General features: G+C 47.1%; 1 protein-coding gene across 8 annotated transcripts in view; it reads left to right on the forward strand.

Annotated features, from left to right (window-relative positions):
* Nucleotides 1-12,920, forward strand: part of LOC132379859 (E3 ubiquitin ligase RNF157-like) — an 88,050-nt gene extending 75,130 nt beyond the window's left edge. For 7 of the 8 annotated variants that reach the window (XM_059948124.1, XM_059948129.1, XM_059948128.1 and 4 more), the window contains 4 exons: nucleotides 4,606-4,662; nucleotides 4,742-4,799; nucleotides 9,284-9,388; nucleotides 12,317-12,920. In XM_059948124.1, coding sequence (XP_059804107.1) covers nucleotides 4,606-4,662; nucleotides 4,742-4,799; nucleotides 9,284-9,388; nucleotides 12,317-12,402 — 306 coding nt within the window. In that variant the 3' untranslated portion in view covers nucleotides 12,403-12,920. The remainder of the gene's footprint in view (nucleotides 1-4,605; nucleotides 4,663-4,741; nucleotides 4,800-9,283; nucleotides 9,389-12,316) is intronic. The other variant, XM_059948125.1, reaches the window with a different exon arrangement.
* The last annotated feature ends 602 nt before the right edge of the window (nucleotides 12,921-13,522 follow it).

A 13,522-nucleotide genomic window follows, 5' to 3' on the forward strand; every position in this document is an offset into this window, starting at 1 on the left:
ACTCTGCCCTCTGCCAGAGGAGGGAATTCCTGGCCTGAGGCAACCATGTTCCAGACTCTCAGTAGGTCCTGATAGAAGCTGAGCAGACTCCACAAAGCAGCACAGCTGATGCCTGCTGGTGGTAGCCACATCTCATCGTGAAGACAGCAGCCCCTCTGGAGAAAGAGTGTCGCCAACACGCGCTACCTGGGAGGGTGCTCAGCATACAGGAATCTCTGCAGGGTCCTGAGCGGAGAGCCACCAGTCACATACGTACACACACCAGAGACTGTCTGCCCAGTCCCACTGGGAGACTCAAGACCACTGCAGAGACCCAGTGTTTCCGGTTATCACAGAAGAAGTCCACTAACTTCCTCTGCATTCTTGCAACAAAAGGGGCAGGAGGGGCCAAGGTGGCATCCGGTACCACAACATGGAGGCCACCAGCTGGTTTATGACCACCACACTGCCTCGATAGGAAAGCACCCTGAGAAGGCCTGACCAGCACCCCAACTGGGCCATGACCTTTGTCTCTAGGCCCTGCCAGTTCGCCAGCCAGGTCTCCCCAGAAAGATTCAAGTAGACTCCCAGATAGAGAAGATGTCTGGTACTCCACTCAAAAGCTTTCATCTCCTCCAGTAGGGAGTCCACCTGCCACTGACCCACTAAGAGTCCAGAACATTTTACCCAGTTGATCCTAGCAGAGGACGTCACTAAGAAAACTTCTTGGCACTCGCGCATCCTCCATAGGTCATTGGGATCTGTCATCATAGGTCATCCTCCATAGATCATTGGGATCTTCCGGGAATAGTAAGGGACCGAGGGTCTAGTGAGATGGAGGAACTGAGGGGAATACATGTTAGTAGGGAAGTGGTGTTAGGTAAATTGAAGGGATTAAAGGCAGATAAATCCCCAGGGCCAGATGGTCTGCATCCCAGAGTGCTTAAGGAAGTAGCCCAAGAAATAGTGGATACATTAGTGATAATTTTTCAAAACTCCTTAGATTCTGGATTAGTTCCTGAGGATTGGAGGGTGGCTAATGTAACCCCACTTTTTAAAAAAGGCAGGAGAGAAAAACTGGGGAATTATAGACTGGTGAGTCTGACATCGGTGGTGGGGAAAATGCTAGAGTTGGTTATCAAAGATGTGATAACAGCACATTTGGAAAGAGGTGAAATCATCGGACAAAGTCAGCATGGATTTGTGAAAGGAAAATCATGTCTGACGAATCTTATAGAGTTTTTTGAAGATGTACCTAGTAGAGTGGATAGGGTAGAGCCAGTGGATGTGGTATACTTAGATTTTCAAAAGGCTTTTGACAAGGTCCCACACAGGAGATTAGTATGCAAACTTAAAGCACGCGGTATTAGGGGTATGGTATTGATGTGGATAGAGAATTGGTTGGCAGACAGGAAGCAAAGAGTGGGAGTAAACGGGACCTTTTCAGAATGGCAGGCAGTGACTAGTGAGGTACCGCAAGGCTCAGTGCTGGGACCCCAGTTGTTTACAACATATATTAATGATTTAGACGAGGGAATTAAATGCAGCATCTCCAAGTTTGCAGATGACACGAAGCTGGGCGGCGGTGTTAGCTGTGAGGAGGATGCTAAGAGGATGCAGGGTGACTTGGATAGGTTAGGTGAGTGGGCAAATTCATGGCAGATGCAATTTAATGTGGATAAATGTGAGGTTATCCACTCTGGTTGCAAGAACAGGAAAACAGATTATGATCTGAATGGTGGCCAATTAAGAAAAGGGAGGTGCAACGAGACCTGGGTGTCATTGTACACCAGTCATTGAAGGTGGGCATGCAGGTACAGCAGGTGGTGAAAAAGGCAAATGGTATGTTGGCATTCATAGCAAAAGGATTTGAGTACAGGAGCAGGGAGGTTCTACTGCAATTGTACAAGGCCTTGGTGAGACCGCACCTAGAATATTGTGTGCAGCTTTGGTCCCCTAATCTGAGGAAAGACATTCTTGCCATAGAGGGAGTACAGATAAGGTTCACCAGATTGATTCCTGGGATGGCAGGACTTTCACATGAAGAAAGACTGGATGGACTAGGCTTATACTTACTGGAATTTAGAAGATTGGGGAGGATCTTATTGAAACGTATAAAATTCTAAAGGGATTGGACAGGCTAGATGCAGGAAGATTGTTTCCGATGTTGGGGAAGTCCAGAACGAGGGGTCACAGTTTAAGGATAAAGGGGAAGCCTTTTAGGACTGAGATAAGGAAAAACTTCTTCACACAGAGAGTGGTGAATCTGTGGAATTCTCTGCCACAGGTTACAGTTGAGGCTGGTTCATTGGCTATATTTAAGAGGAAGTTAGATATGGCCCTTGTGGCTAAAGGGATCAGGGGGTATGGAGAGAAAGCAGGTACAGGGTTCTGAGTTGAATGATCAGCCATGATCATACTGAATGGCGGTGCAGGCTCGAAGGGCTGAATGGCCTACTCCTGCACCTATTTTCTATGTTTCTATCATGAGGAGTATGTCGTCGGCGTAGGCCGAGAGGACAACCTCCATGTCCATACATACACAATGCTGGAAGAACTCAGCAGATCAGGCAGCATCCGTGAGAAAAGAGTAGCCAACGTTTCGGGCCAAGACCCTTCATCAGGAATAGGGGGGAAGAGAGGGCCGAAGCCCAGTAATAGAGATAGGGGAGGGGGTAGGGCCTAGAGGCGCCTCTCTTCCCCCCCATTCCTGATGAAGGGTCTCAGCCAGAAACGTTGGCTACTCTTTTCTCACGGATGCTGCCTGACCTGCTGAGTTCTTCCAGCGTTGTGTATGTATTCTTTGATCCACAGCATCTGCAGTTGTATTTTTGTGTGCCTCCATGTCCAGTTTGCACAGAATCAGACCCCACCTTTGCTGAAGAAGGTTCAGGAATGACTCGACACAGATCACATACAACGGGCCGGACATGGGGCACCCCTGATGTACTCCTCTTCTGCAGGGAATGGGCGCTGTCAGTGATCAATTGATTTTAACAAGGCACTCTGCAGTAGAGTATAGGAGCCAAACTTGGGCCACAAAGTGCTGTCTGAACCCAAAAGTCTGCAGAGTCCACTGCCCCTCGCTCTCGTCTATGTCCTGCCACTTTACACTTACCTGTGCATTGTGTGTTTGTTTTTTAAAATATTTATTGTGTTTATAAAGGCTGCATGGGATCCAGAGTAACATCATTTGGTTCTCCTGTACCTCCTGTACTGAAGAACGACAATAAACAGACTTGAATCTTGAGTTGAAGTAGAGTTTGGCCATGCAGTTATGAGTTTACTGGATAGGGTGTGTTTTACCCAGCTCTGGTTTTGGACTTAGTTATATCTGCTGCAATTTTAAGAATGAGGGGGATGTGATTGAAACTGGTAAAATCTTAAAGGGACATGAATTCTCGTACTAAGAGGACCAGCCACACCATTTGCTGTTGTACCTGCCAACTGCATCTGTATGTTTACTCCCAGTGACTGGTGCTCAAGGACACCCAGGTCTTGATACCTCTCCCACTTCCCAAACCTCACCTTTAGGGTAAAGTATGCCATCCCACATTTATCCTCATTACCCTGCATCCACCCACTTGGTCAACCTGTCCAAGTCACTGTGACCCACCTTTTCCCAGCTTGGACCTCCCCACCCCTCTCCCAGCCAGCAGGGATCAGTGACCTGCACAAAACCTGGAGCGATTGCACTGAACTCTGAACTCCCTCACCTAAAATCATTCATGTCCACTTGAGTCACTGGTTTCCAGCACTGATCCCTGCACATCACTAGTTACTGCCATCCCAAGAAAGACCCATTTATTGCTACCCTCTCCTTTTCCTATGTGTTAACCAGTTCCTTATCCACAACAATAATTGTTCCCAATCCCATCTACTTTATTTTTGAAACTAATTGCTTCTGGGGATATTGTCAAAGCTTTCTGAAAGTACATACACAGCTCATCTACCGGTTCTCCCACTACCACTCTGAGTCCACAAATGTGAAGGCACTCCTGTACTCCTGGGCTGTCTTCCAACAGGTTCATCACTCTTCCAAATGCCACGTACTGGATCTTTAACAATGAACTCTGTCCAACACCATCCCTGCTTTAATTCTCCAATTTCTCTCTCTTTTATACAGTGGGTTACTTTAGCTAAAGGCTCTCATCAGTAGGAATTAATTTGGACACTAAAGCATTTTGAGGAATGACCATCTATACTTCCCTATTGATGTACAGTTGCTGGAAAAAGGTCTCATCCCAAAATTTCAACTGTTTATTCCTCTCCATAGATGCTGCCCGACCTGCTGAGTTCCTCCACCATTTTGTGTGTGTTGCTCAGGATTTACAGATTCTGAAATAATTTCTTATTTTTAGAGCTTGTGGCGGAATTGAATTGGGGGAAAGGTGGGGAAGAGTGGATGAAATTGGTGGAAGAGTTGGGGAAATAAATGGATGGGTGACGAGGAGAGAGCAGGGGTGGGTGAGGGGTTGTGGGGACAGATTGGTGGGTGGGAGAGGTTTACTGGGTTTTGAATGTGGAGAGCAGGGAGGGGTGAGGGGCTGTGGGTCAGTTTGGTGGGTAAGGGCAAAGTATCTCTGGATGGCAGCAGACAGTGGTTCCCTGATTTTGTTCCCACAGGTTCCTCGGACACCAGGGGCTGATGCTGACATGGGTACCAGCCAACGAGACTCTGAGGTACAGTTGGGTTTCAGGGGACTGCTTAGGACTGGCTGTTGATAGTCCTATAGGGTAACGTTGTTGTCTGTATTTCCAGGGTAACGCTGTTACCGAGGAGCGGGCGGGAGCTGCTGTCCGTGAGTCGAGTATCCATGGTAACCTGTCTTCCTGTCATTCAGTTTGGGCATTCCCACCATCCACTGCCTGATCTTCATCTTTGGTGATCCATGTCCCTGTAAATGTGTCCTGTGGCTGTATGTCGGGATCTGGTGCCGGAGGTCAGGACCCACAGACAATAATGGGTGGCTGAGTGTCACTGCCAGGCACCTATGGGTCCTCATCGTATCCACCTCAATGGTCTAGACATCCATATGTGGTGTCCCAATGTCCGTGGATCCATGTCAAAGGCTCTGCGCTTCTCTCCACCTACCTAAAGTGCATCGCTGGGGTCTGTGTCAAGGGATCCAAGTGATAGCTAAATGTACACAGCAGTCTAAGTGGGAAGATCCATGTTCAGGGAATGATAATTGTGATATGTCTGTCATTGTTGATGTGATCTTCTGTTGCTAGGGTTGTCTCAGAGGTCTTTTACTGGTCCGGTGTCTATGTCTGGTGTCCATGTCCCAGGTCCAAGTCACTGTCCATCATTCACATCTGGTATCCATGTCCACCCCCTGATCACAGAGCCCTGGCACACTCAGTGACATGACTGCTGAACATGGGCCCCCATGTGGAGACAGTTTGGTGGGTGACGAGGAGGGTTTGGACCAAGGAGAGAGCGGGGTGGGTGAAGGGTTGTGGAGATGGTTTGGTAGGTGGGAAGGAAAAAGCCAGTGTGCCAATAGCATTCTTTATGACCCTATCTACCAGTGACGCCACTTCCAATGAATTATGGAACTTTATTCCCACATCCCTTTGTTCTACCACACTCCTCAATGTCCTACCATTCACTGTGTAAGACCTGCCCTGGTTGGTCCTGCCAAAGTGGAACATTTCACACTTGTCTACATTAAGTTCTGCCATTTTTCAACTCATTTTCTCAGCTGGTTCAGATCCTATTGCAAGCTCTGATAGTCTTCCTCACTGTCCAATAAACCCCCAATCTTGGTGTCATTTGCAAATTTAGTGATCCTGTTATCAACATGATCATCCAGATTATTGATATAGATGACAAACAGCAATGGACCCAGCATTAATCCCTGTGGCACTCCACTAGACACAGGCCTCTAATCAGAGAGGCAACCATCTACTACCACTCCCTGGCTTCTCCCACCAAGCCATGCCTAATCCAATTTATTACCATATCTTCCATGCTGAGCGACTGAACTTTGTTACACCTTGTTGGGCCCTGAGGATTAATTCACAGCAATTTGCCTCAAGACAGCAAACACCTCCTTCTCTGTAACTTGTATAAGGTTCATGAAGTTGATGCTGCTTTGCCTCACTTCGATAGATGCTGTGTCTGTCTCGTGAGTAAATACAGACACAAGAAAATGCATTTAAGATCACCCCCATCTCTTTTGGCTCCACACCTGGTTTACCATTCTGATCTAGAGGACCATTTTTGTCCTTTGCAATCCTTTTGCTTTTAACATTTCAATAGAATCCCTTAGGATTCTCCTTCACCTTGTCTGCTAGGGCAGCTTCATGCCTTCTTTTAGCCCTCCTGATTTTATCTGAAGTGTTCTCTTATACTCCATAAGCACCTCGTTTGTTCCTACCTGCTTATATCTGCTAGGCACCTCTGTTTTTTTCTTAACCAGAGCTTCAATGACTCTTGAAAGTCAATATATCAAGATAAGTCAAGATAAAAATGTTATCTTTACCTTTTATTCCGACAGGCTCATACAAACTTCATACTCTCAACATTTCACTTTTGAAAGCCTCCCACTTACCAAGTACACCTTTGTTGGAAAACAGCCTATCCAAATCCACACTTGCCATATCTTTTCTGATACCATCAAAATTGGTGTATAGCAGGTATAGACAGATAGGAACAAAGTGGGTGCTTATGGAGTACAAGAAATGCAAGAGAACACTTAAGAAAGAAATCAGGAGGGCTAGAAAAAAGGCATGAGGTTGCCTTAGCAGACAAGGTGAAGGAGAATCCCAAGAGATTCTACAGATATATTAAGAGCAAAAGCATCACAAGGGACAAAGTTGATCCTCTGGACAATCAGAATGGTAATCCATGTCTGGAGCCAAAGGAGACGGGAGAGAGTGTAAGTGAATTTTGTGCATCTGTATTTACTCAGGAGACAGACGGAGTCTATAGAAGTGAGGCAAAGTGGCATCAACTTCGAGGACCCTGTACAGATTACAGAGGAGATGTTTGCTGTCTGAGGCAAAGTAGGGAGGATAAACCACCAGGGCCTGACAAGGTGTTCCTTTGGACTGTGTGCAGACCATGTGCAAGTGCAGAAATTGTCAGGACCCTAGCAGATATTTAAATCGTCCTTGGCAACAGGTGAGTTACCAGATGATTGGAGGATAGCCAGAGTTGTCCTGCTGTTCAAGAAAGGTTCTAAAAATAAGCCAGGAAAATATAGACCAGTGAGCCTGACATCAGTAGCAGGAAAGTTGTTGGAAGGTATTGTGAGGGATCAGATATATAAGTATTGGATAGACATGGACTGATTGAGGGTTGTCAGCATGGCTTCGGGGGTGGTACGTCATGTCTTATGGAGTCACTTGGCATTTAAGATGAAGTAGTAAATTGTATTAGACATTTGCTTTGTGGGAGAAACCAGATAGTGCTAGTAGAGGGTTGCCTCTCTGACTGGAGGCCTGTGATTAGTGGTATGCCACAAGGATCAGTGCTAGGTCCGTTGTTGTTTGTCATTTATATCAATGATCTGGATGATAATGCAGTTAACTGCATCAGCAAATTTGCGGATGACACCGAGATTGGGGGTGTAGTGGGATTGGGACAATGAGGAAGGCTGTCATGGCTTGTAGTGGGATCTGGACCAGCTGGAAAAGTGGGCTGAAAAATGGCAATTGAAATTTATTGCAGACAAGTGCAAAGTTTTGCGCTTTAGTAGGACCAAACAGAGTAGATCTTACACAGTGAATGATCAGGCACGAAAGAGGCTGGTAGCATTGAGGGATCTAAGAATACAGATTGGTAATTCCTTGAAAGTGGTATCACAGGATGATAGAGTCATAAAGAAAGCTTTTGGCACATTGGCCTTCATAAACCAATGTACTGAGTACAGGAAATGGGATGTTACATTGAAGTTGTATAAGACATTGGTGAGGCCCAATCTGGAGCATTGTGTGCAGTTTTGGTCACCGACCTGCAGGAACAATGTAAGTAAGATTGAGAAGACTACAGAGAAAATTTACAAAGATGTTGCTGGTTCTGGAAGACCTGAGTTATAAGAGAAGATCGAATAGGTTAGGACTTTGTTTCCTAGAATGTAGAAGGAGAGGAGATTTGATAAAGGTATACAAAATTATGAGGGTATAGATAGGATAAATGCAGGCAGACTTTGTCCATTGAGATTGGTAGGGACTACAATCAGATGTTAATGGTGAAAGATCAGAAGTTTAAGAGGAACACGTGAGGGGAAATTTCTTCATTCAGAAGGGCGTAAGAGTGTGGAACGAGCTGCCAGCTCAAGTGGTGCATGCAAACTCAATTTCAACGTTTGAGAGAAGTTTTGATAGGTACATAGATAGTAGGGGTTTGGAGTGTTATGGTCCTGGTGTAGGTCAATGGGAGTTGGCAGTTTAAATAATTCAGCATGGACTAAATGGGCCAAAAGGCCTGTTTCTGTGCTGTACTTTTATATCTCTCTATGACTCTAGTGTCTTTACAGTAAAGCAGTCCCAGTTAGTATGTGGAAAGTTAAAACCACCCTCTATAACAGGCTGGTTCCTCTAAATTCCATGGACTGTATATGCTTTGTAATATAACCCCATTAACATGGTCATTCCTCTTATTCCTCATTTCCACCCATAATCGCTCAGTAGATGAGTTCTCTAGTCAGTCCATTCTGTTCTGTCTAAAACAATGGAACGGCAGAATATTGAGCTGTCAGTCCTGCCCCTCCTGCAATCAAGTCTCACTAATGGCAACAATATCATAATGCCCTGAACTCACCTGCTTTTCCTACGATGCTTCTTGCATTGAAATATATGCCGCTCAGGGCATTAGTCACACAGTGCTCAACCTTTTGATTCCTGACTTTCTCTAAGGCGTTACCAACATCTGCCTCCACAACTTCTCCGCTAACTTTTCTGGCACTCTGGTTCCCAGCCCCCTGCAAACTCTAGATTAAACCCCCCCCCCCTTGGACATAGTTGGCAAACACTAACCCCCCACACTAGGAAATGGATATTGAACATGGACACCGGAGACTGACCCCAAAGTCAACCCTGGGGTTTACTGCAGAGACAGGAATATCCCTTGGACACAGATCCAGACCCCAGCCACAGTCTGAGACATGAGATGGTCCCCCATGTATTCCACTGAGACCACAGGAAATGAATGCCTGAATGGAGACCCATGCAGTGGCTACATGTTCCCTCACTGCACATGCCACACTGTGTGTTCCAAATACATGCGGGCTGCTGACAACCCATGCCGGCTATCTGTATGCCTGCCACAATCTGCCTGTGTTTCCGTCTCTAGGCTGGTGGGACCAGACTGGCGTCACTCCTGCCTGTGACAACAACAACAAGCTACCTGAGCTGATGGGACTGGACAATGACCCCCATCCAGAGGTCGCCACACCTGGTGAGTGATCATCTGTGTCTTCCTCGGTGTGACTGAGCTGTAACCAGCAACTTACTGATGCTCATTCTCTCTACTGTCCGCCTCACCATTGCCTGTACTCCCCACTGCTCATTTCACCATTGCCTGTACTCCCCACTGCCTGTCTCACCATTGCCTGTACTCCTCAATGCCCATCTCACCATTGCCTGTACTCCCCAATGCCTTTCTCACCATTGCCTGTACTCCCCAATGCCCATCTCACCATTTCCTGTACTCCCCAATGCCCGTCTCACCATTGCCTGTACTCCCCACTGCTTGTCTCACTATTGCGTATTCCCCACTGCCCGTCTCACCATTGCCTGTACTCCCCACTGCCTGCCTCACCATTGCCTGTACTCCCCAATGCCCCTCCAGTCTGTTTGTAATCGCCAGCTGCTACCTGCTGCCTGAGCGCAGACTTAGTGCCCTTGATCCCTGCACTCCCCACTGTCTGCACTTCCCCACTGCCTGTACAAGCAGTGCTTTCTGTAGATGCTGTGCCTGATGTACTGTACACCAATATGGATGCTGTATCGGGGGCTCAGGGGAAAAGGGAGTGGTGACAGTGAGAGAGGTAGAGGGTGACGATGGGGGAGGGATTGGAACCACCACATTGAGGAACCCCAGAACACAGCCCTGTGAAGCCCCGACACTGACATTGAGGAAACCCCACACTGAGGAACCCCAGAAAACCACCCTGAGGAACCCCAGAAGACTACCCTTGCAAATGTTACTCCACTCTTTAAGAAAGGAGGAAGGCAGCAGAAAGGAAATTATAGACCAGTTAGCCTGACCTCTCTGGTTGGGAAGATGTTGGAGTCGGTTGTTAAGGATGAGGTGATGAGTACTTGATAACAAAGGTCAAGTTAGAATAAAGTCAGCATGGTTTCCTTAAGTAAAAATCTAATATGATGAACCTGTTGGAATTCTTTGAGGAGATTACAAGTAGGATAGATAAAGGGGGTGCAGTGGATGTTGTATATTTGCACTTTCAGAAGGCCTTTGACGAGGTACCCCACATGAGGCTGCTTACTAAGTTAAGAGCCCATGGTATTATAGGAAAGTTACTCGTATGGTTAGAGCATTACCTGATTGGTAGGAGGCAGCAAGTGGGAATAAAAGGGTCCTTTTCTGATTGGCTGCCAGTGACTAGTTGTGTTCCACAAGGGTCAGTGTTGGGACCACTTCTTTTTATGCTGTATATCAATGATTTAGATGATGGAATAGATGGCTTTGTTGCCAAATTTGCAAATGATACAAAGATTGGTGGAGGGGCAGGTAGTGTTGAGGAAATAGAAAGGATGCAGAAGGACATAGACAGATTAGGAGAATGGGCAAGAGAGTGACAAATGAAATACAATGTTGGAAAATGCATGGTCATGCACTTTGGTAGTAGAAATAAATGTGTGGACTATTTACTAATTGAGGAGAAAATCCAAAAATTTGAGATGCAAAGGGACTTGGGAGTCCTTGTGCAGAACACCCTAAAGGCTGCCTTGCAGGTTGAGTTAGTGGTGAGGAAGGGAAATGCAATGTTAGCATTTTTTCAAGAGGTCTAGATTACAAGAGCAGGGATGTGATGCTGAGGCTTTATAAGGCACTGGTGCGACCTCAACTTGACTATCGTGAACAGTTTTGGGCTCCTTGCCCTATGCGCTGGCATTGGAGAGGGTTCAGATGAGGTTCACAAGGATGATTCCGGGAATGTAAGGGTTATCGTAGGAGGAATGTTTGATGGCTCTGGTCTATATTTGCAAGAATTCAAGAGAATAAGGAGGTAATCTTATTGAAACCTTTCAAATGTTGAAAGGTCTAGACAATGTAGATGTGGAAAGGATGTTTCCTATGGTGGGGGAGTCTAGGACAAGAGGGCACAGACTCAGAATAAAGGGACATCCATTTAAAACAGAGATGCAGAGAAATTCCTTTAGCCAGAGGGTGGTGAATTTGTGGAATCTGTTTCCTCAGGCAGCTGTAGAGGCTAGGTTGTTGAGTATATTTAAAGCCAAGCCTGATAGGTGCTTGATAGGACACAGCATCAAAGATTAGAGGGAGAACGCCAAGAAGTGGAGCTGAGGAATGGAAGATAGGGATCAGCCATGATTGAATGGCATAGTAGATTCGATGGGCCAAATGGCCTAATTCTGCTCTTATGTCTTATGACCTTGTGGTCTTAAGGAACCCCACACTGATATCCTGGGATGGGAAACTCCCCTCTGACCCCACCCACATTCTCTAGTGTGAGGGCTGACTCCATCCACTGGGCTAATCCTCCTTTGACCTCATTGCCCAGAGCTACCAGGCCTTCTCAGTGCCTCACTCAGTCAGGTGCTGCCCTAACATCAGGGACGGGCACTCATTACCACACCCCACCCCTCACGGTTCACTCGGTCAGGTGCTGCCTTAACGTCATGGACAGGCCCTCATTACCACATCACCTAAACCTCTCCACAGTTCACTCAGTCAGGAGCTGCCTTAATGTCAGGGACAGGCTCTCATTATCTCCCCTCCCACCCCCCCCCCCCCCCGCCCTCACAGTTCACTCGGTCAGGTGCTCCCTTAGCGTCAGGGACAGCCCCTCATTGTCCCTCCCCTCAGCCCTCATGGTTCACTCGGTCAGGTGCTGCCTTAGCATCAGGGACAGGCCCTCATTATCCCCACCCTCCTCACAGTTCACTTCTGGGACTCAGCTCTTGGAGCCAGGTGGGGGGCTGGGCAATGGTGAACAGCAGAAATTAGTCCATTAGGGTTGCCCTTTATTTTGTGTAAACAAAGGGTTGGTCACAAACAAGGGGCTGACCCACACCAATGATGGCGTGAAGGTCCTTTTCGAAGGTGTTACTTTAGCTGAAGCAGAGGGTAACCTGAATTGGCCTATTGTTTTGCTGACTGTCTCCTCTACGATCTCAGGTACCCCTGTCGGAGAGGGAAGGCCTGGCCAGTGGCCCCCTACCCCTGGAGCCCATGGTCCTATTTATGGAAGTCTTGACGTGTGACCAAGGATGTGAACCCAGCCACAGTGCACACCCCTGGAGTAGATGAATACTTCCTGCTGGAACGCCCTCCAAGAGAAACAATCAGATCCCTAACTTGGCTCACTCCCTCCTTAACTCTTCCTTCCCTCATTCACCCTCCCTGTCTGACACTCCCAGATCCTCCCTCCTTATCCCTCATTCTCTCCTTAACTCTTCCTTCCCAGACATTCTACCCTCACTCTCTATTCCCCTCTCTCTCACTCCCTGCCCCTCACTCCCTATTCCCCTTTCTCTTGCTATCTCTTTCTCTCTCCCTCTCTCCTCTCATCCCTGCCCCTCATTCCCTATTTCTCACCCTCTCAGTCCTTGCCTCTCACGCCCTATTCCCCTTTCTCATACTCCCTGCCTGTCTCTCCCTCACTTCCTCTCTATCCCTCACTCCCTGTTTCATGAAGACTGTGACATTCCTGGCAAGATTCCTCTTTGTGTTACAGTCTGCGCATTGCCTGTCACTGTAGATTAAAGGAACAAGAACTGCAGTCTCTACCAGTGTTTATTGTGTCTCAGTGACCCTGGAGCTGAAGCTCCACTCCTTAAATCCTGACCCAGGTAACACTGATAAAAACAATGCCTGGACCAGTGTGAGATGATCGTCAGCATAGGCACAGTGGGCTGAATGGCACAACTGTTCCATGTCAGCCCTTGCCGACCTAAGCCAGTCCAATTCACCTCCATTTGGCCCATATCCCTCTAAACCTTTCCTATCCAAATGTAAACAATTCTTTGCTCGATTCTGGTTGCCTCACTATAGGAAACCATAGAAAGGGTGCAGAGGAGATTTACAAAGATGTTGCCTGGATTGGGGAGCATGCCTTATTAAGTGAACTTGGCCTTTCCTCCTTGAAGCAATGGAGGATGAGAGGTAACTTGATAGAGGTGTACAAGATAATGAGAGCCATTGATCATGTGGATAGTCAGAGGCTTTTCCCCAGGGCTGAAATGGTTAGCACGCGAGGGCATAGTTTTAAGGGGCTTGGGAGTAGGTACAGAAGAGATTTCAGGGGAAGATTTTTATACGTAGAGTGTGTTGATTGCATGGAATAGGCTGCCGGCGGTGGTGGTGGAGGCGGAAACGATAGGG

The sequence above is a fragment of the Hypanus sabinus genome, chromosome 23 (genome assembly GCF_030144855.1).
Source record: "Hypanus sabinus isolate sHypSab1 chromosome 23, sHypSab1.hap1, whole genome shotgun sequence".
In the NCBI taxonomy this organism is placed as follows: Eukaryota; Metazoa; Chordata; class Chondrichthyes; order Myliobatiformes; family Dasyatidae; genus Hypanus; species Hypanus sabinus.